The 21,480-nt window shown below is 38.0% G+C and overlaps 1 protein-coding gene across 6 annotated transcripts in view; it reads left to right on the forward strand.

Annotated features, from left to right (window-relative positions):
* LOC117298305 (mitogen-activated protein kinase kinase kinase kinase 4-like) overlaps window positions 1-20,706 on the forward strand; it is a 61,098-nt gene extending 40,392 nt beyond the window's left edge. For 3 of the 6 annotated variants that reach the window (XM_033781456.1, XM_033781459.1, XM_033781457.1), the window contains 16 exons: window positions 2,139-2,242; window positions 3,264-3,412; window positions 4,136-4,191; window positions 4,859-4,935; window positions 6,289-6,390; window positions 7,327-7,461; window positions 8,587-8,676; window positions 12,598-12,859; window positions 13,195-13,338; window positions 13,822-13,919; window positions 14,189-14,365; window positions 14,931-15,080; window positions 15,455-15,533; window positions 16,814-16,894; window positions 17,708-17,847; window positions 18,276-20,706. In XM_033781456.1, the coding sequence (XP_033637347.1) occupies window positions 2,139-2,242; window positions 3,264-3,412; window positions 4,136-4,191; window positions 4,859-4,935; window positions 6,289-6,390; window positions 7,327-7,461; window positions 8,587-8,676; window positions 12,598-12,859; window positions 13,195-13,338; window positions 13,822-13,919; window positions 14,189-14,365; window positions 14,931-15,080; window positions 15,455-15,533; window positions 16,814-16,894; window positions 17,708-17,847; window positions 18,276-18,353 (1,922 nt within the window). In that variant the 3' untranslated portion in view covers window positions 18,354-20,706. Of the gene's footprint in view, window positions 1-2,138; window positions 2,243-3,263; window positions 3,413-4,135; window positions 4,192-4,858; window positions 4,936-6,288; window positions 6,391-7,326; window positions 7,462-8,586; window positions 8,677-12,585; window positions 12,860-13,194; window positions 13,339-13,821; window positions 13,920-14,188; window positions 14,366-14,930; window positions 15,081-15,454; window positions 15,534-16,813; window positions 16,895-17,707; window positions 17,848-18,275 lie in introns of all 6 variants that reach the window. The other 3 variants (XM_033781458.1, XM_033781460.1, XM_033781461.1) reach the window with 3 other exon arrangements.
* The last annotated feature ends 774 nt before the right edge of the window (window positions 20,707-21,480 follow it).

Below are 21,480 nucleotides of genomic sequence, written 5' to 3' on the forward strand. Positions count from 1 at the left end.
CCCATTACGTATTGACCAATCACAACCCATATCGCAACCAAAGGTCCGACAAATTAAGGTCCGACATGGTTGCTTGGCGCACACGGCACGTATGCTTGGCGCACGCGGCAGAGTTGTGCAGAATGGCATTGGAGAGGCACACATGCTCTTGCTCACAGGTGCGCCGTGGGGCGGAGCCTAATGGATCGGTCTTTTCCCTAAACGGATCTTTTCAGCTCATTAAGTGAGAGTTTGGCAGTGTCCAAATTTGCGCAGGCGACTACAGCTAAAGCTATGGCTGCAGCTGTTCCTTTGGGCCTCCTATGATTAAGCCACAGCCATAATTGCAGCTGCTGTTTTGGACTCTGTCTTATTATTACCTGTTCATGTACATGTACATATATCAGTGTAGAGACGGTCCAATATCAGGTCTTGGCATACTGAGACTGAGACCAAGGCAAACCTGGACGTAAACCAGTCTTGGACTATTCTTGGTCCAAGTCCTTACTACCTCAAACACATAATGTGATAACTCAACAGAGGGCACGCTTTTTGTTATGAATTCATCACGACTGACAACTGTCTGTACCAGTTTTGCTGAATCTCAAAATCGAACCAATGGTAGTTAATGCCTTCTGTTGTTGGAATTTACTCATTTCGGTACGACCCAATGATAGAGACGCCCTCTGTTGATGTAATTGATCAACTTCACTTGGAAGGTCTTGGTCTTCCATGTACTTACATGTAAATGTTCATCCATTTTACATCTTCAGTAAAAGACAACCTTCTTTCATCTACATTTGTAAATTGTTTTGACTGAGTCACTTGCTGTTACTAACAACTGCCATGTCACAACTTTTACTTTTACCAGTTTGCAATAACTGTATGCACAGCACAGCCACATAAATGCATCATTCAGTGCAACAGAATCACATCAGGTTCATGATAATTCACTTCCCTGAAACAAAAGTTGTTTTTGTTCCATTCATGTTTAATACCAACAAATAAACGTCAAATCCTTTCATTACACATACATGTACTGTGCTACCTATAATACATAACTTAACTTCCTTGTGTAAATTAACCTTCTAAATTAACACATTACTGACATAATTTGTTTTATGTAGACTATTATTCTGTTTGCTTGTATTTAACTAATTCTTACTCATTAGCAGTAAGCATAAATCATACTTTTGTTCATTTTTACATGTCTGTCGTATATTTATAATTTGCCTTGGCAGTGATGCCAATTCAGAATGTCAGAAAAGAGAAATGATTAAGATTTGGCTTCTGAAGACCCCTTCTTAAAATCTTTGTGTTTCTTAGCCAAAAGTAAACTTATTATTTTTAAAATGAATATTTAATTTAATCATAAATCCAGCAGAAAATCAACTAAAAATAACAAGCTGCATTTATAGAGCGCCCTCTCCAGAGGTTGCAAAGCACTACAATGTGTCGACTGATCAAACATTGAAATCATAGATGGCCATAAACATAAAAAATCACTGTCTACAAAATAAGTGGGTCTTCAGCAATTTCTTGAATGATTTAAGTGAGTTTGCTTTTCTGCAGCTTTCAGGAAGTTAATTCTTAGTTGTATTAACATCTACTCTCCTGTCTTTTAATTATGGCCTAATTGTCTCAATTTTGTTTTTGCGCTAATTTTGTTGAGCTGAAAAGTGTGCGTGAAATAGGCGTTTTACATCATGTTCAAGAAGATTTGACAATGCTTGGGAGCGCTCACACAATAACAGTGTTGCATCATTCAACTGCTTTCAAGTGCAGAATTCAAGATTGTGTGTCCTTTGCATTGCTTAAGGTGCAGGGGTTATGAAAATGGAACTTCTACTAAGCAGCAAATGTCTGCTTACAGCCTTTTTGGCGTTGGTATCAGTCAACGCTCCATGTACTCTCCACTGTCCATTACTTCAACACCTAGGAACATGAAACAGATATTAGTTTAGTTTTTCAGTAGCACCATATTTGAATCTCTTTTGAGTAGTGTTGGTTCTTTGGTGATTGACGACAGATAGTTGTTACACAGCACAGCAAAGTTTAAACACTTGACTGCGCCCCGTGCTACAGACAAAAAAATGATGCAAAATATGGGTTTCACTAAAATGTTTCTTCTTCTTTTTCTATTTATTTTCACCCCACAGCCAACAGGCCTCAGGTCGCTCAAATGAGTGAAGTACGGGCGGAGGCTTCGAGAAACGACCACGCCCATCATGGAAACTACCAGGGCCAGCCCAAGACCACTGCAGTGAGTTGATGGATAGTTACAAGTGGAGAGCCTGAAGAATTTGACATTGTTTGAATGCCCTTATGTGGATAACAAGGATCTTAGTACGGTCCACTGCTTCAGCACAAAAAGTAGCAAAGCACAAACCAATTTTGCCTACCAGTATAAGTTTACCAGCCAAAATACCATGTTACCAGGGCTCAAAGTTGTAACAGGATGGCAGGCCTGAGGTTGGTGATATTAGCGTTGGGCAGTAAACTCAAGACTGTACAAGGCTGCCAATTTGTGTTTTTCAATTGAATAAAAATTCCTCATTGTGTGTTACATGTATCTTTATGCAAAATGGTTTACTGTGAATCTGATAAATATCTTTCAACTCTATTTAGCATGTTGAGTACCAAAGCATACTTTCTCATAAGACGAACTGGTAAAATAAAATTTTGTTGCAGTAATGATTTTGAGCTACAAGCCATCCAGTCAGTTTATTTTGCCCTCAATGTGGATCCCTGATCACACATACATGTACGTTGTGATTGGTGTACATGTATTACAATGTACTTACTTTTGCTTTATAGTAGAAACTTTGTAATCAAATTTTTGTGCTTAAAGGCAGTGGACACTATTGGTTGTTACTCAAAATAATTGGTAATTACTCAAAATAATTATTAGCATAAAACATTTCTAGGTAACGAGGAATGGGGAGAAGTACATGTATTAGAAAACACATTGTGAGAAACGAAGTAATGAAGTAATGTAGTTTTCAAGAAAGAAGTAATTTTCAACAAATTTGATTTTGAGACCTCAGATTTAGAATTTGAGGTCCTGAAATCAAGCATCTGAAAGCACACAACTTTGTGTGACAAGGGTGTTTTTTCTTTCATTAATATCTCGCAACTCTGACAACCGATTGAGCTCAAATTTTCACAGGTTTGTTATATTACTGTGAATGCCAGTCTTTGACAATTACCAATAGTGTCCAGTGTCTTTAAGCAGCTCGGTGATTTTGGTTGTTTGCTCAAGTTTTACTCCTTATAACTTGCAGGACTTGGATGCTCTAGCGGCCCAGTTGAGAACGATGGTCGGCAGTGAGGGTGGTAGTGAAGAGGGAAGTATTGACGACGAGGACGATGAAGAAGCTCCAATGATTGAGCCAGATGGAACAGTGATTGCCTCCTCGGTCCCCATACCATTGTAAGTGCTCTCTCTCTCTCTCTCCCCCCCCCTCGTTAAGGTTTATTCTGAACCCCCAAACCAGCGCCTTTGCTTGTCAGCCAAGTCAGCATTTTGCCGCACCAACAGTCAGTGTTCGCATTTTAAGGCAGCCTTTGCCCATACGGACCTTAGGTTCCCATCTCCTTACAAAACCAATACACCCTTGTCCTAACAGTATTACAAAAGAGTGATCCCTTTCCTACTGTAATCTGATTTCTGATCTTTACCTGCACATGGAATATTTTGAAATATTGTAACAAAATACCGCAACAACTTGGCTGTGTAAGAGATGTTAAATTTGCATCGGGGATAAAGAATATTAATTTTGGTTTTTACCCATACACCGATGTGTGTTAGCAGTGTACATACTCAGTACTTTCCCGAGTCCTGTGAAAAAATATCACAGGCTGTGATCGCCGGCTTCACGGCAGCATGTATAGCTTCTGACTGGCACCCCAAACAGAGATATTGACAAAATAGGGACACCGCCAACAAAGGGCTAGAAAGCTCAGAAAGTAGAGCGCTAGCCATTGGTGGTCGTCGGTTCAAATTAACCTCAAGTAAACATTTCTGTGTTCAACCCCAAGGCATTTTAATTATATAGTTATTTATACTATTTGTGTCATTTGACCTACAAGTCAAAATGTTTGACATTTTAAATAAAGTTCAATAATTTGAATATTTTGCTTCTCCTACCCACAGGCCAGAGGACCAGTCTTACGATGCAGATACTTTAGCAACATTTGTAGTTCATGAAGGTGAGATATTGGTGTTTTTTTTTTGTTTTTTTTGCACTACCTAATTCAAGCTGTGCTTACTTGGCTGTGCCCCCAATTTCCTGATATTGTTGTATCTTATTGTTGACATTGTATTTATATTGATTGAGGAATTTAAATAAATGTTGTACTGAACTGAACTGAGATACTAAATGTAAATTCAGGTTGTCCGGCAAGTTGAAGAAGTGTAAATGTTTTGTCAATAAAGTGATTGTTGTGGTTGTGTCAAAGTCGTGATCTTGAGGATGTCAAGGTGGTTCAGTCATCAGAGTGTGGATTTGAGTACCAGTCATAACATTTGTGTCCTTGAGCAAGATGATTTACTATAATTGCTTCTCTGCACCCAGGTGTATAAATGGTTAACTGCGTGGGTAGAGGTTGATATTGTGTTTGAAAGAGCCTTTGGAGCGCTACGGTTACCCAGGTTGTATACTCCCCAGGGAGCTGAGAAAGATTGCATGAATGTTATTGGACTATTGACCAGGGCACTAACCTAAAGTTAATTGGTTACAGTTATTGTAAAATGCGCTCAATAAGAACTAATTACTATTGTTATAATAGCATTTATTGAGTGTGACACTTAATCCATCAGTGATTGTTTTCTTATGTTTTTAATAGTTCACTGGTTTTATTGTGATTTGCATTTTAGATCCTAATGAGAGCAATATCAGTTCAGAGAGTACGTCAAGCTTTGCACCACAGCCGGCAGGACCCGGTAGAACACAGGTAACTAGACCTACATTATCATTGATCAGCATGTAGCTGCTTTGTCATTCTAAATTAAAAATAGGCTGGCACCCCTTATTCATCTGAAGGGAAAAGCAGTTTTACCTCTATTGGAATAGACCTTTATTATTACTTAATTTTACTCCATTCCAACTCATTGTAACCAAACTGAGGCTGGATGAAATAATAGTCTTATGCCATGCGCAATGAATGTTAGCATTCACCACTGTTATTGGAAAGAGGGAACATGACCAAGATGGTGACAGCGGGATGAAGTTCTATTGAATGTGAAGCCCGTTGAACAATCTGGTGTTGTCAGATGGTGTGTCTTGTTCAAGCAGTCCAGTTCACTGGACCCAAGCCCTGGTTTTGTCAGCAGCAGACTGTGGGTTCGATACCAGGTTAGACCCTTTGCCCTTGAGCAAGGCATTTAACCATAATTGCTTCATAACAAGTTAAGAAGGTAGTGCATCCTGCTCTACCAGCCAGGCTCCTAGTAGATGGTACCCATGTTTGTATCTTTACGACTGTGAAGGGGTTAACCCTGTTGCAGGAGGAGGTGGCAACATGCTTACATGTATGTTTATTTGGGGCCACAGCCCAAATCAGTTAAAGCCATTGGACACTTTCGGTACAGAAAAAAAAATACAAGTTCACAGATTTACAAATACTTTACAGGGTTTACAGAAGGTAATGGTGAAAGACTTCTCTTGAAATATTATTCCATTAAATGCTTTTTTTTTTGGAGAAAACATTAAAACAATATCAATTCTCGATAGCGAGAATTACGGATTTATTTTAAACACATGTAATGACACGGCGAAACATGCGGAAACCAAGGGTGGGTGTTCCCGTTATTTTCTCCCGACTCCGATGACCGATTGAGCCTAAATTTTCACAGGTTTGTTATTTTATATATAAGTTGTGATACACTAAGTGTGGGACTTGGACAATACTGTTTACCGAAAGTGTCCAATGGCTTTAAGTGCAGCCCTCACCTTGAAGTGGCTTTAGAAATGTTTACAAAGGAGGTGAGTGCATATAGCGCTTGCATCTCAAGTCCTTTAGTTTTTTCCCGGCAGGGGTCATACATGTATGTAAGTAGAGCTATATGTTCAAACACTTTTAATCTCTGGCTGTGCTTCGTGGTCATGTATACGTGTTGATGTGGCTGGCCTCTGAAGGCGTGCTTGCATGCCTGCAGCTCGAATACATTGTAGTAAATTCAGCTACTCATTGTTATTGCTATTATTACTAAATGTGTTCAATCAGGCAACAACTCTGATGAATGGAAAATAGTTAAATTTTTCAGCAATTTTAAAACATCACTTTATTGAAACTGTTTGATTTCAGATTGACGTTGGTCCAACCAGGCAGCCTACACCAGCCAGAGATCAGGCCGGAGGCAGCGGGCTAGGTAGATCAAACTCGGAGAGCCCACAGCAACAAAGAAGAGTAAGTTCATCAAGCGATTGTTTGTGGTTGCCAATACAATACAAAACGCCACTCTGCACCGTTTGCTATGCATAAGCTCAGCGGCTTGTCTCATAACATGGTTAAGAAAACATGAATGAATTGCTTCAGCTATGCAATCTCTCCACTGGCTTCCTATTCATGCTCGCATTATCTTTTAACATTCTCCTCGTAACGTTTCAATGCTGTCTTGGAAGTGGTCCCATTAACTTGAAAGATCTGCTCACCGCATACATGTACATGCCTGCAAGAAACCACCATTCAGCATAAAAAGACACAATTGTACATGTAATTCTGACTATTGCCAACAAAACATACGGTGATGAACAAAGTTTTCAGTTTGCTGCACCTCAATCTCCCTCAGCACTTAATTATTTCAATTGACAATCACATTAAGTTATTAATATGGTTTATATCGTGTTTGGTTTGTGATAACACCATGTGTATCTCCTTGCTGGGTAGATTGTGTTCTTTAAGAACTTGTCTTACTGTATCGCGGAGTTGTTTTTTCTGAATTCGGGAGACTTCTGTATTTTAGGTATATTTGCTATACATTAAAATTGAAACAGGCGACCCAAAGGCCAAAATCGCTTCAATGTACAAAATTAAATAAAACAAAGATACTATACTACTGCAGAGTAGATTTTTTTGAATTCGGGAGACTCCTCCGTTCTAAAAAGAACTCTCCTGGGCCCAATTTCATTGAGCTGCTTAAGCACTAAAAGTAGCTAAGCATAACAAAATGATGGTTACCAGAGAAAGGTTACCGGCCAAACTACCATGTCACATGTACAATTTGTGACTGGTATCCTGCTCCTTTCCGCTTACATGTTAAGCGCAATTTTCTGCTTTGAAGCAGCTCTATGAAATTGGGCTCTGCTTATTAACCACTACCTGATTTATATTATAATTAACTAGATTTCCAATGACCAATCGCGGCCCAGCAATCTGGAGGTCGGTAGCGATGTCTTACCTGACCTGGTCATGCAGCAACAGAGCCCCATCGGAGCCGGTAAAGCCCAGGCCCCTCAGGACAAAGCTTCCTCTGATGAGGTGAGTCCAAAGGTCATTTATGGGTCAAAGGTCATTTGTCGGGTCAGAAGTCAAATTTGAATGGGTCTTCTTGAAGACCTATGAAATCCTTCGCTATGGCTTTGTATTCTATCCATTTTCAGCTTTCATAAAACTTGTTTAGCTTTGAAAACTTTTGCAAGGCAGAAACAGATTACCAGCTAAAATGTCATGTACATTGGTTGTGACTGGTTTCCTTGACTACATTAGTTCCATCTTGATTGTTTCAATCAGAAATTGATTAAAAAGTAAAGAAGTTACCAGCCAAAATACCATGTGATGTACATGGAATTGAGCTGGTACCCTATTAATCTTTGCAGGGTGCAATCCATCCAAATTTGGGGAAAAGTATTTTGGATGCTGGGTGAGAAAGTTTTTATTTTTGATTACTGAGTGGTACAACCTTTTGCACATCATGTGTGCGAACAAGGCTTGAATTCGGGTGAAAACTAAAGGGGCTTGCTGCTCAAAATGTTCATTGGCCAAGGATTGTTCCTGCAAGACCAGAACAGGTTAACATGCATACAGTTTTTATTTGAACAAGCACTAATATCATACGCTTCAAGGGAACATTTATCTCATTCGTCATTATAGGTGTATGTTCTTCATTACTCAATAGAATTGGTGTTTATCAGACTTTAAGTCAACAGTTGATATTTGAACATAACCTGTTTTTGTTTGAGATATCACACAGTGAGGTTTTATTATTCAATTGAAATACATAAGACTTCCAGACTTTTCCAGTCATGAGGTTACAGGCTTGACACTACTGGCCTCAGGACTGTGGTCCAGTGTAAAAATCCGAGTCCCAGGGACGCTTTTAAATCTGTGCATCTCCGTTAGACATTTTGAGATGTGGTGGACACTATTCTAGGATACTGTTCGGTCTGGGTAATTTTGTTTAAGCCCGAACAGATCAGTAGACTCTCATATTTTCCATCATATCTCTAAAAGGCTAACTGTTTCATCGCCATTTTAATTACCTACATGTCCGATGGTGGATTAATGACGCCAATGCATAAAGTCTATTGTATATCTCTAGCATGCTTGTTCATCTTTCATATGTTTGTTTTCATGCAAAATATATATATGTATATGTGTATGTAGGCGGAAGGGGCAGATGACGATGTGTTCACTGAGCATGCCCAGATGGGCGTCAGTGATTCGTCAAAACATCCTAGCTCAATTCACGCCCAGGTACGGACAAAAGTATTCAAACCGAATCTTTGTTTTGTTTTCCCGCGGAGCTTATGATATAAGCGATGTTGCATAAAAATTTTTAAAAAATGTTCTGTTAGGTTTGCATTTTGAACCCCAGAGCATGTTTGAGCATGTGGGTTGGACAATTCTTTTACCCATTTTTTAGTTTTTAAATGCCCATACTTAAAGGCAGCGGACACTATTGGTAGTTACTCAAAATAATTATTAGCATAAAACCTTACTTGGTAACGAGTAATGGGGAGAGGTTGATAGTATAAATCATTGTGAGAAACAGCTCCCTCTGAAGTAACGTAGTTTTCGAGAAAGAAGTTATTTTCCACGAATTTGATTTTGAGACCTCAGATTAAGAATTTGAGGTCTTGAAATCAAGCATCTGAAAGCACACAACTTCGTGTGACAAGGTTTTTTTTTTTTCATCTCGTAACTTTGATGACCAATTGAGCTCAAATTTTCACAGGTTTGAAATGTTATGCATATACATGTGTTGAGATACACCAAGTGAGAAGACTGGTCTTTGACAATTGCCAATAGTGTCATGTGTCTTTAAATCTTTTTGCATGATTTTAAAGAGGGTCTCCAAAGTTAAATCAATTTTTGTGATCCACCCACTTTCCAATGTCCTCATGAAATAGGATGGAAAATTACAAGTCTCTAACCTCACAACCAACTGGTGTAAAATATCATTTGTTTTAATAGATACTCTTCTAGAGCAAAACATGCCACATGATGTCATCTGACAACAAAACAGACAGGTCTGTTCATTCCAGAGAGGAATTTTTGTGTCAGTCAAAAGGTCAATCTTGGGGTTGTTTTTATTGAATATTGTAAAAATTTAGAAATGGACTGAAAACTCCCTTTGAGCTTGGAGGGTATCAAACACATTGGCATTTTACACAGTTTTAACATGAGAATTGAGACTTTTTTCTTTCTTTTTTCATAACTTCTCTATCTATTGGAAATGAGTGAATTATAAACTACATGTAGTTTGGCCTTGGAGTTCCTCTTTAGACTGATATTTTATTGGAATCGTCCATTTTGTTGACATTGATAAACCCATTATCGACTTGTAGAGAGCATTTTGAGTAGCATTAAGTCCATAAAAACATACTGACACTACTTCCTTTTGTTTTAATAAAAAAATATTTTGGGTTGTTTACTCAGCACAAAATCAATTGATATATTTACCAATTTCGTACCCTGACTGTCTATGATGGTTTAGGAGAAAAGCAAAAATGCAAAAAGAAAACTGTCAACAAGAAATGGCCGATTGTAATAACCCTTGCACGACTTCAAACCCTCTTTAAGAATTTTTGTTTCTTTCCAAATTGAACAAAAGAATTGGCGGACTCTGATAAGCAGTGATGATTATTTCTCAGAGGGGGAGTTGTGGTTTTGCCATGTACATGTATGCGTTCACAGCACAGCGTAATGTAACTGCCATGCATCTCATTGAAGGCATCTCTTGATTGAGCTCACTCTGCGTCTTTTCCTCTAGGTTCTATTTCTTTTCTTCAGAGCATCTTAGCTCAGCCGAGGCTGACATGTAACCTCAAATTTGTGCTGTCACTTTTCTTTTGCCTCCCAATAATCGGCCAACTCTTTCAGTGCCAAGGTTGTACAACTTACTGTCAATCTTTTCTACAATGTACGTACAATATTCTGAAAGCACCATTATCGTACATGAACAACCTTTTTATCTACTCAAAAAGTGTCATCAACTTCGCTTTTTTGAAGAAAGGTAATCTCCTTGAGATAAATTCCCAAAGCTACCATCAAAACTCCTTACACATACTTTATTTTGTATTCTGTTGATTTTGTTTGTATTGCAGAGGGGTATGCATTTAGAGAAATTTGTCTAAAATGTACCCATACATGTATGTAGGTTTGCCAATAAGATGTGTCCATGTCATGAAATTCGGTTTGCACGTTGGACTTTTGGCATTTGCAACACGAAAACAAGAGCAAAGTTCTATGGGGAATTTCTTCCATGAGTGATATTTAAGAGTTAGAGAGTTGAAACAACTTGTGATAGAAGCCTTTTTTGGTAAACAAATTATTTGTGTGAAAAGTGGTTGCCAGACTAGACTGCACATTGGAACAAAACTGGCATACACACACAAGTTAGGAATTATTGACATGATTTTTAAAAAAATTTCTTCCCCTTTGTTAGTATTTATTTTCCTTTATCCTAACATGTACATGTATGTAAATATTTGAGTTTATAACCTTTTTTTTTATGTGTCATGTTTTAACAATATCCCACAAAAGGTGTGTTAAGTTACCCTGGACTTTAGATGGTTAATTACGTGTGGCATAACTTCACCCATTTCAGACAGGCTTGCCAGAGTTGCTCCGAACCAAATATATTAGGAGCGAATCTAGGTTGACCCAAATAAATGTTGGTTTCAAACGGGCAAACTTAACATAACATATACATTAGGTTCATCTCATGACAAGATCTACTTCTGAAACCAAGGTGCTCCGGAGTCATTCCGAACGTCTGGAACAGTTGATCTTTCAACTTCTAGCATGTCCAGTCGCTCCTAAATGTTTCAGACGTCAAACTTTTCATGTACTTAATTCAGAGTTGGAGCCCCTGTCTGAAACGGGTGTTAGTTACTGAGTTGGTTACGTTTGTTAATTTAACAGGCAGAATGGAGTGGTGAAGCTTCATATTTTCAACCCATTCATTCGTCAACCATTCGCTAGAAAATGATTAAAATCCCTTCAAAAAAAGATGTTGTAAAACAACAAATAAATATTGCACGGCAACACAGTTTTGCAGAATGGGAAAGAGGACTCATGAGAGTACTAAATGTGACCCGCTTTGGGGAGTCGCCGTTTGCAAACAGATTTGCACATATTTTTCTCTGAATGAATGATATTGCAAATGCCATGCACAATGCACGAAAAGCCTGTATCTTGGTCAGTGGTAACTTGGGATAATTTTGGGTCATGATAACTTACTGTAATTAATCTTTAATGGATTTCGTTTTCATTCGGTGTCTAAATTTTATTCAAACAAATTTTGCAAAATTGGTGGTAAACCCAATGTATGGCGATGCCTTATGGTACATCAATGGACGTGTTCCATCTCCATGGTATCACACACAATGCCGGAATGAACCAAATCCAATCTGCTAAGCACTGTAGCTGCTCTCTCTAACTTGCAGTACGACATGTACATTGTACATGTGCAGGCCCAATTTAGTAAAATTGCTCAAAGCACACAAACTGGAAGAGCCAAAAGCGCTTGGGCTTTACCAGAAAAGAGTTTCCAACTAAAAAATACTGCAGCATATGTTCCATATCCAACTGCTTGTTTTTGCTTAGCAGAAAAGTGCTAAGCATTATTGTCTGCTTATTACGCAACGGAGCCCCCAAGGGCTTTACATGAATGTATTGCATTTTATGAGCGACAATTTTTAGTTAACACTTTTATCAGCACCAAATTACATAAAGCTGAAGAATTGACAACATTTCTTTAAAAAATTTAAATGGGCACCAGTAGTAGAATGGACAGTTTGTTAAGCAAGACAACAGGTAGAGAGACTCATGGTGTTACCACAAACCAAACAAACTATATATTGAAACCTCACCATGCAATGCCTGAAATCCCATATACAATTGAAACTTTATGAAATTTTGTCGGGTAACCAGTTTCTGTTGAAAAAGTTTTTTCTGTGCTTAGCAAGTTTTTATGCTTTCAGGCTTTATGAAATTAGTCCAGGGCTTTCCATGGATGCATTGCATTTGATTTTGAGTGTACACTTTTACCAGATCTGATACCACTTTTGTATATCAGTTTTCGATGGCTCTCTATTGTATCTGCTTTACCCATCCCGTAGCGTATTAATGTATTCTTGTTTTGCTTCCTTCCTTCTGGCCTCGGATCAGTACCGTCTCGCAATCAGTAATAACCCCAAGGCACCGGCCACTACCGTCAAATCACCCATGCGCAAGCAGACGTCCTTCTCTGCGTTTGGTTTCGGCGCCAGCCCGACGTCGCCCAACGCGCCCGGGTTTGCACCGATGAGACGAGGCTCCAACATCTCGGTCAATGTGAAGCCGACAACGCCTGACAGTCTGAACGACATGCCGGAGATTAGGAAGTATAGGAAGAAGTTCAACTCAGAGATACTCTGTGCATCACTGTGGGGTAGGTAGTTAAAGATGCTGTCGTGGCCGTTGTTCATGTCTCTGACTTGTTGTGTTGTTGACTCAAGTCAGTGACGTGGACTTGAGTCCGACTTGAGTCGCCAATTTCACTGATATGTGCCTTGACTTGACTTAGGGAAAATGACTTGTGACTTGACTTGGGCAAAATTGATTCGGGAGTTGAGATTTGACTCGAATAAATTTGATTTTGCATCAATGTTATTATTGTTCATACTAAATTTGTTATAATTAAGTTTCCGGTAGCTTTCGATGCACCTGCTTTTGATTAATTGACAATGATTGATTAATGTATCTTTTGATTGATATTCTCTGCAGGTGTGAATCTGTTAATAGGCACTGACAGTGGCTTAATGCTGTTGGACAGATCTGGTGAAGGGAAAGTATATCCCTTGATATCTCGCAAACGATTTGAACAGATGGACGTCTTGGAGAGTCAGAACATACTAGTCTGCATATCAGGTAAGAGGATTCTAAGATGGGCACTGATTCCTCAATTAAAATAGCAATGTGACGTAAAAAGTAGGAAGTATGAACCGGGGTTTAGTTCACAGTAGACTAACCATGGGGTTTCATAATACCTTCAGTTTAGCCTATAAGGTATGGTACTGTCAGGTTGGCTTAACAATATATTTGATCGACTTCCACATTTAGAACCCGGGTTCAAATCCTGCAGGGGGCACTATCTGGGTTGGGTTTTCAGTCCCTTTCTAACTGCACGGGATTTCCCTAGAATAATTCTCTGAGCTTTTCCTCCCACATCTAAAATTGTAACTTCCTTCTGTGTCTTCTCACCATGGGTTTTGTGGCTTGCACAGTGACTAAAAGTTTTGCTTTTCTGTGAATCATTGGCTTCAAAACAAGAATTTTTTAATGACTACATGTAGATGTACCATTAAAATATGTAATGTTTTTCCTTTCAATTTACTTGTCCTCCTCTTTTAGGAAAGAAGTGTAAACTACGAGCCTACTACCTGTCATGGTTGAAGCAGAAAATTGTGAAGAATGATGACAATAGCGGAGGGGGTGGAGGAACAGCAGGGGTGAGTTAGTCTTCTCTAAAGGCTGAAAAAGAGAAATTGGTTTGATAAAGATAATACTGAGTTCTTATATAGCACATCTTATATTACACAACACGTGGGTGTTGCGGCTTTACATCCATCCAAAGGACAAAGCAAATTTTAACCTCAAGTTTAGTTTTCGTGACGATGCAATCATACGCATTCAATTTTGGTATATTATCAACCAAAATATATATATAAAATATCAAATCATAACGTTTTTTTTTCCTTCTCTTCTTTATTTCGAGCAGCAGCAGACAATGGACAAGCGTAAGGCTGGATTCGTGTCCGTTGGTGATCTAGAAGGGTGTATTCATTACAAAGTAGTCAAGTACGAGAAGATTAAATTCCTGGTTATCGCTCTGAAGGACAGCATTGAGATCTACGCCTGGGCACCAAAACCTTACCACAAATTCATGTCTTTCAAGGTAAGACTAAAATAATGCTTTTATTTGAAATGGAAGATTAAATTAATATCGGACAATCATTTACTTTTAAACTCCACGGATAGTCTTAATTCAAAAATATTATCACTCTATTTCATTTGTAACTCATTCAGTGCCTAGTTCGTTCATCAACGATCAGTTTTATGTATTCTTAAGGCACCATTACTTTACTTGTACAATCTGTGTTATGTGCTAAAAAATTGTCATAAATCGTAAAGTACGACCCAATATATCCAACATGAGATGGCATTATCACTCAAAATACTATTGACTCTGGGATGTACCTTGGCAACACAAATCAGCTAGATACATTTTGTTTGGTGGATAGTATTATTAATTTGTTTGTAAAACAGCACTTCAGAAAAGCTCAAAAAGCTAAGCATTTTACGTTAAAAACTACCCGAACAATGGAAGTTTAACTGGTAAGTCTGCTGCCACCCAATGTTCAAAGATCTCCCATTCAAGATTGCAACTTCAGTGAACTCTATCATGAAGTATAGCACTATTTTTCTAAAATGTGGTGTATCCTTTGTTTTCCCCTTTGCAGACATTTTCCAGTCTGACCCATCGACCTCAGATAGTTGACCTGACTGTTGAGGACAACCAGAGGTTAAAGGTCATCTATGGGTCATCAGCCGGGTTCCATGCCATTGATCTTGACTCGGCTACAGTTCAAGATATCCATCTACCCTCATTAGTAAGTCGTGGGAAAGACGCTGCTAGGGTCGAAACATTGATATTTGAAAACAGTCAAAACGTCAAATATGTTGTGTTTTTTTCCCCAATATTTTCTTGTGACTCTGATGACCGATGGAGCCTAAATTTTCACAAGTGTGTTATTTCATCTATATTTTGGGTTACATAAAGTGCGGGCACTGGTCTTTGACAGTCACCAATGCCATCCATGTGCTTTATGGCGTCTTCAACAACAACAAATATGCCAAGTATAATGTTTACTGATTAATTCGTTTTTGGCAATCAATATAAGCGACAGTCATTTGCAGAATCATAAAATGAGAATTTAATGAATGTTGCTGTTTTTTAATTGAGTAATTTTGATTCTGTCTTCAGGATATCGGGACCATCACCCCTTACTGTATAGTGATATTGCCCAGTAGTCAAGGGAAGAATCTCCTACTGTGTTATAACAGTAAGTATTGATAGTTCTGTGTTCTTTAATTGTATGGAACCCTTTGGTATTATTGCTCATTTTATATTTGAGGAAGCTGGTACTACTATACTATTCTGGAACATGTAGTTCAAATTGTTCATGGTTTTAAGTTTGTTTGGAACATTTGAATGTTACTGTTAATAAGAAAATAAGTTCTATATTTGCATGGAACCTTTGAATATTAATGTTGTTCATTGTTTATTGACTTGATGCTTTTGAGAAACCTGCTACTATGTTACAAATTTCAGTTCTAGGTTTTATGTTTGTATGGAACCTTTGAGTATCGTTATTTTATTTTGTATTTCTGTGAGGAACTTGCTAGAGTGTTGCAATGGAGATCAATGTTCGTAGCTCAGATATGGTTTGGTTCTCTGATGAAACTTGCTGTTGTACTTGAACCAATAGTTCTTTTATTCCGAGTTCCTTCATGTATATGCATTGAACCTTTGAGTTTTATTGTTCAGACTATATTGGTTCTGTGTTTTTTATTAAGGAACCTGCCACTCTGTTACAACGTTAATCCGCATTCCTGACTGTTTGTCCTTATTTCTGAATTTTAATCCCTATTCGTGAATGAAATAACTTATTCTTGAATGTTAATCCTGATGCTTGAATGTTAATTGGCATTCTTGAATGTTAATACTTTTGTTGAGTCTTAATCTTTTAACTTGAATATTTTTCATCTTCTTGAACATTATTAATCTTTATTCTTGAATATTATTGACCCTTATAATTGACTGTGATCTTTGTTCTTGGATGATAACTGTTATTCTTGATAGTTAACACTCGTTCCTGAACGGAATCCTTCTACTTTATTGTTAATTGTTAGTCTTGAATGATAATTCTTATTCTTGAATATAATTGATCCTTAGAATTGACTGTTGCTCTTTATTTTTGAACGTTTACCTTTATTCTTGAATATTAGATGAGTTAGCCCTAGGCCTAACTAGTAAAAGTATAACATGACATGTCATTTGCATTTACAAAACATGATGAGGTTAATTGTTTAAATTGTAGTTACATGATAATGATTTTTGTTTTTGAACTCAAGAGAGTTTTAGTGTACAGAATTTGATATATTAAAATTAATAAACACAATATGTGATTTGGTATGATGCCTAATCACTATATACATGTACAAGTGAAATAATCAAACATTGAATGTTATTAATTCTTATAACCAATGTTAATCGCTATTGAATTTTAATCCGTAGTCCTGAATTTTAATCCTCTTATCTACTGACTGTTAATCCTACCAGATGAAGGTGTCTTTGTGGACACAACTGGTGCGGCATTTAAGGATGTCATCCTACAATGGGGTGAGCTGCCAACCTCAGTGGGTAAGTCAACATACTTTTTTTAGGTTCTATATTTTATATTAATAATACCAATAATATCGAGGTCTTATATAGCGCACGTATCTTCCAAACAAGGTACTACTCAAGGCGCTGAGTATATACAAGCTTCCAGAAAGATAGGTTATTGAAGTGATGAATTCTGAGACCCAATTATATAGCACCTGATAAGCTATTACAAGGTGCTCTGGCGCATACAGCAGCCACAGCAAGGAACACCAGGGCGAACCCCTTCTCTTTTTGATAAGTGCACTGGGTTCTTTTACATGTGTTACACAACACATGGGACCAACGGCTTTACGTCCCATCCGAAGCAAGTGTCTTGCTTAAGGACACAAGTGTCATGGCTGGGCATGGAACCTTTGAGAATTATTGATCAGAAGTTATTGCTACTGTTAGTTTTGAGGAACTGGGTGCTTTGGTTTATAGAGAAAGGACCAACAAAGGAGTTAGAACGAAAAACAACAGCCATCACACCAAGCTTTTCCCCTTAAAAAATGTATTGTGATCGCCAGCTGCTTTTCCAGTGAAATGTATATAATTAAAAATTTAGTCACAACTAGTGTCTTACTCGTGATTAATTGAGGTGTGATTAGTCAATAAGTAAATTTCACTCGTCGCCCAGCACTAGTTCTAACTCCTTTTTGGGTCCTGCCTGTGATTTTTGTTCACAGCAGAACACTGGAAACTACTGAGTATACAGTGTTAACACACATCAATGTGTGGGTAAAATCAAATAATACTTTTTATCCTCGGTGCAAATTTAACATCTAGTAAATGCGTTTTTGATATTGACAGCTTACATCAGTACAGGGCAGATCATGGGATGGGGCAACAAGGCGATAGAGATACGCTCAGCAGAGACAGGGCACCTCGATGGTGTCTTCATGCACAAACATAGTCAGCAGCTACGTTTTCTCTGTGAACGTAACGATAAGGTAAGACCATTCTCATTAAAAGAAAAAGGGATTCAGGGCTTGAAATCAACAATTGACTACAGGACTGAGGCCAGTGATATTTAGCGTAGGGCCAGTAAACTTGCGACTGTATAGTTCTGGCTTTCCTGTGTTTTTTTATTTATTTTTTTATTTTGCAGTTTTAAGAATAGTTTTTGAATTGAAAACTTTAAAGTATGTTTAAAAAAACACTTTTAGTAATAATAATACCTTACCATTTGATATCTCACACATCTATCAAGATGGTTTTCAAGATGTTATTGAAGAGACACATTTTGAAGACAGGGATTTTGAAAATAGTGAGACCGATTTATATAGCACAGTATTAGGGTTTTTAGGTGCACTCAGTAGCCACTGCCAGAAACACCTTCCATTGAATGATGTTACTTCCCCCTCTTCTTGTCTAACAGGTCTTCTTCGCCTCAATTCGTGCAGCCAACTCTCAAGTGTACTTCCTGACTCTGCGGGCAGGTCTAGGCAACTGGTAGATCAATCAAGCGACCTCCCTCTGGACAAGGGGCAACCCTTGCCCCCCCCCCCTCCCTTCCTTCCACTTTCGGGGCCTCAACTTAGTAAAGTCACTGAACAAGCCACTGAATTCAAATCAAAGCATGATCCTTCTGCTCAGTTTGGTTGCAAGGTAGAACAAGTTCGAGTGTGCACCATGGTTAACTAAAGGTTGACTATTTTTAGTCTAACCAAAGTTGGTCAACCATTTGGAACCAGCCTCATGACCAATGTGTAAAAGTGCAGAGGGGAAACAGTGACACTAAAGTGAAAACATTGGAAGGCAATGTAGTGTTAAATACCATGGTACCGACGGTTGACTAGGCTTCCAAAGGAATCGTTCAAGTGAGTGCGTCACTGCGCATGTACGTTGCTGGTCAGTAGTCAACTAATGTGCGCACTCAAACTTGCTCCTAAGCTTTGTCATCAAAATGCTATTTTGTTGGCATTTTGAAGCCCCCCCCCCCCCTTGGAGAGAAACTGATGGAAACATGCTAAGCGAGTTCCATTGATTTACAGTTGAACCTTCTTTGATACAAGAAACTGTACTTGCATTTTGGGCTGGTCATCTGAATGTACATATGAACAGAAAACGTCTTGATGCAAGACTAGCTCAATCATTTAAAGTACATACGCAGTACACTTAGATGTACATGTACAACATTGGATAGTCTAGAGCAGTGGTTTGGAAAAGGCCAATTCCCCCAAAATAGTATTGTGTCTTGATGCAAGACTAGCGAATACATTTATTTATGTACAATGTATACTCTAGAGCAGTGGTTTGGGGAAAAGGCCAAGGCCCTGTGTTGACCAATTTACCTTGGTCCAATTTCATAAAGATATAAGCAGAAAATACTGTTGGACACCAGTCACAACAATGTTAACTTTATGGAATTTTGGCTACTAACCAGTTTCTGTTAAGCCAGAATTTTCTGTGCTTAGCAAGTTTCTATGCTCCCAGCCTTTATGAAAGTTTGGCCTAGACATCATCATCACAATAAACTTGATTGTGCCATGCTGTCTATCAATGTTCCTTTGTGTTACACAGTGTAGTGCAAATTTTAGGGCAACACACTTACTCAACTCCTGAAATGGTGTGTGTGGCAAGGGTTAGTAGACCGTTTTTTTTTTTGGAAAAGGAGAAGGTCCTGGATCAAAGGGTGTTCATTTTGAAATTTGGTTGAACACAAATCTATGAAGTTCAGAATGAGGCCCATTGTTGATGCCGCAGTAGTCTGGTACCACCTTATAATGTCATCACATCATAACCAGCACAAATACTTGTTATTTCCTCAGGGGACAAGACTTAATAATGGCTGTACATATCAAGAGGTTGGCAAACAAAAAATAATAATATTCAATAGTGATGAAAGAAAATTAAGGATGAAGGAGGTATTTAATGGTTATTCGCTTGCTTTTAAACGGAAACAAATTCAGAGGAATTCTCACAAGTTATTCTGAAGAAAATTGTGGAGGGTTTGGTTGAGGCGAAACAGTTTAAGACAAAATGGGTGCTGCAATTGTTTTTTTGACTAATTTAACTTTATTTTTTAAAGACTTCGAAGCCTTTCTGTGTTTTTTTAACAATTGTTTTTACATTCTTCAATGTAAATATCATAACCGAAATAACTCAATTGTTTTAAAGAAGATACTGACTCCATTTTGACAAGTTGTGTTTTTAAATAATGAAGTCAAAAATGTTACTTTTGAAGTCGACTCGTTACAATTGTTGGGTTGGAGCATAATGATCTTTAGTGCATTGTCCTGGGGCAAGTTTCATAGCGCTGCTTAATGGTAAGCAAATTGTTTTGCTAACTTTAGCTGGAAAAATTGCTTAAGCATAAGCATGTTTCACAGGTTAGCAACAATATTTGGTGGCCACAGTGCATGTGTATCGTTACGTCATTCATTTTCGTACAGTAAGCTTATGCTAAGCAGCGAAATGAAATGAAAACAAGGTAACCACAAAGTCGGCCGTTAAGCAGCTCTATGAAATTGGGCCTAGGACCCTACTATGTACACACACGCACTTGCTTAGTGTAATTAAGGTAAGATAGATGTTAAATGTTTATAAATATGTATAGTGTATCCTATGACACAGTAATGCGTGAATTTTATTGTGTCTTTTTATTTGCTTTTATTTTTCAAATTATGCTTCCTGTCTTTCAAAAACCTTTTTGTTTCTCGACGTCTCCACATGAAAAGAAAATGTGAAGCTGGAAGTAACGTTTTTCATCTCTTTTACAATCTGTTACCAACGACGTAATTTTTGTCCGTCGCACTAAAACACATTCATAATTTATTTCGTAAGCAGTTACCGTTTGTAATAATGATATTGGGTAATTCATCTTTCCTTATAAAAATTTAAGAAGACAAAAATGTAATTTCCACTCATTTCTATGTAAGGTTGCCATGGTTTTGTAAACTTCAATTCCAGCATTTTTGCAGATTTGCAGTTTGCTGAACCTAAAATAATATGCTGTATAAATGAACTGCTTGTATTTTCCCGATTATATCTAACTCTAGCCTGGAATTCCTGGCTGCTTTTTCCCCCAATGCTTTCTCATCTGTCTTCTCTTGTCTTTCCAGGCTAGTATGTTGTTTTATTGTCCACCCTTCTGTGCATGTAAACAAATAAATAAATAAAATAAAATTAAAAACAGAATCATGGGTAGACAAAAGACCAGCAGCCGATTTCACGAAATGCTAGGATTAATCCTATCTCAAGTTAGGGCGAGTAACTCCTCCTAACTTGGGATGGGTTCAATACGTCTATGGATCTGGAACCGAACTCGTCTTAAGTCCCAAGATTAATCCTTAGTTTATGAAGAGAAAGGTGAAATTGACGGCAGGGCCCAATTTGCATAAAGCTGCTTAGCAGAAGATTCTTAGCAAATTCCTTTGCTAAGCAAGAAATGAGTGGGGTTAACCAGTCACAGCAATGGTACTGTATGTTATTTTGGCTGGTAACCTATTTTTTGCTAAGCAAGAGTTTTTTTTGTATGCTAAACAAGTTTGTGGGCATACGTGCTTTATGAAATTGGACCGAGCAGGGCCCAATTCCATGACTCTGCTTTTGTTTTAACCAGAAGAGGAAAGTTGACACAA

The sequence above is a fragment of the Asterias rubens genome, chromosome 13 (assembly GCF_902459465.1).
Source record: "Asterias rubens chromosome 13, eAstRub1.3, whole genome shotgun sequence".
Classification (NCBI taxonomy): domain Eukaryota; kingdom Metazoa; phylum Echinodermata; class Asteroidea; order Forcipulatida; family Asteriidae; genus Asterias; species Asterias rubens.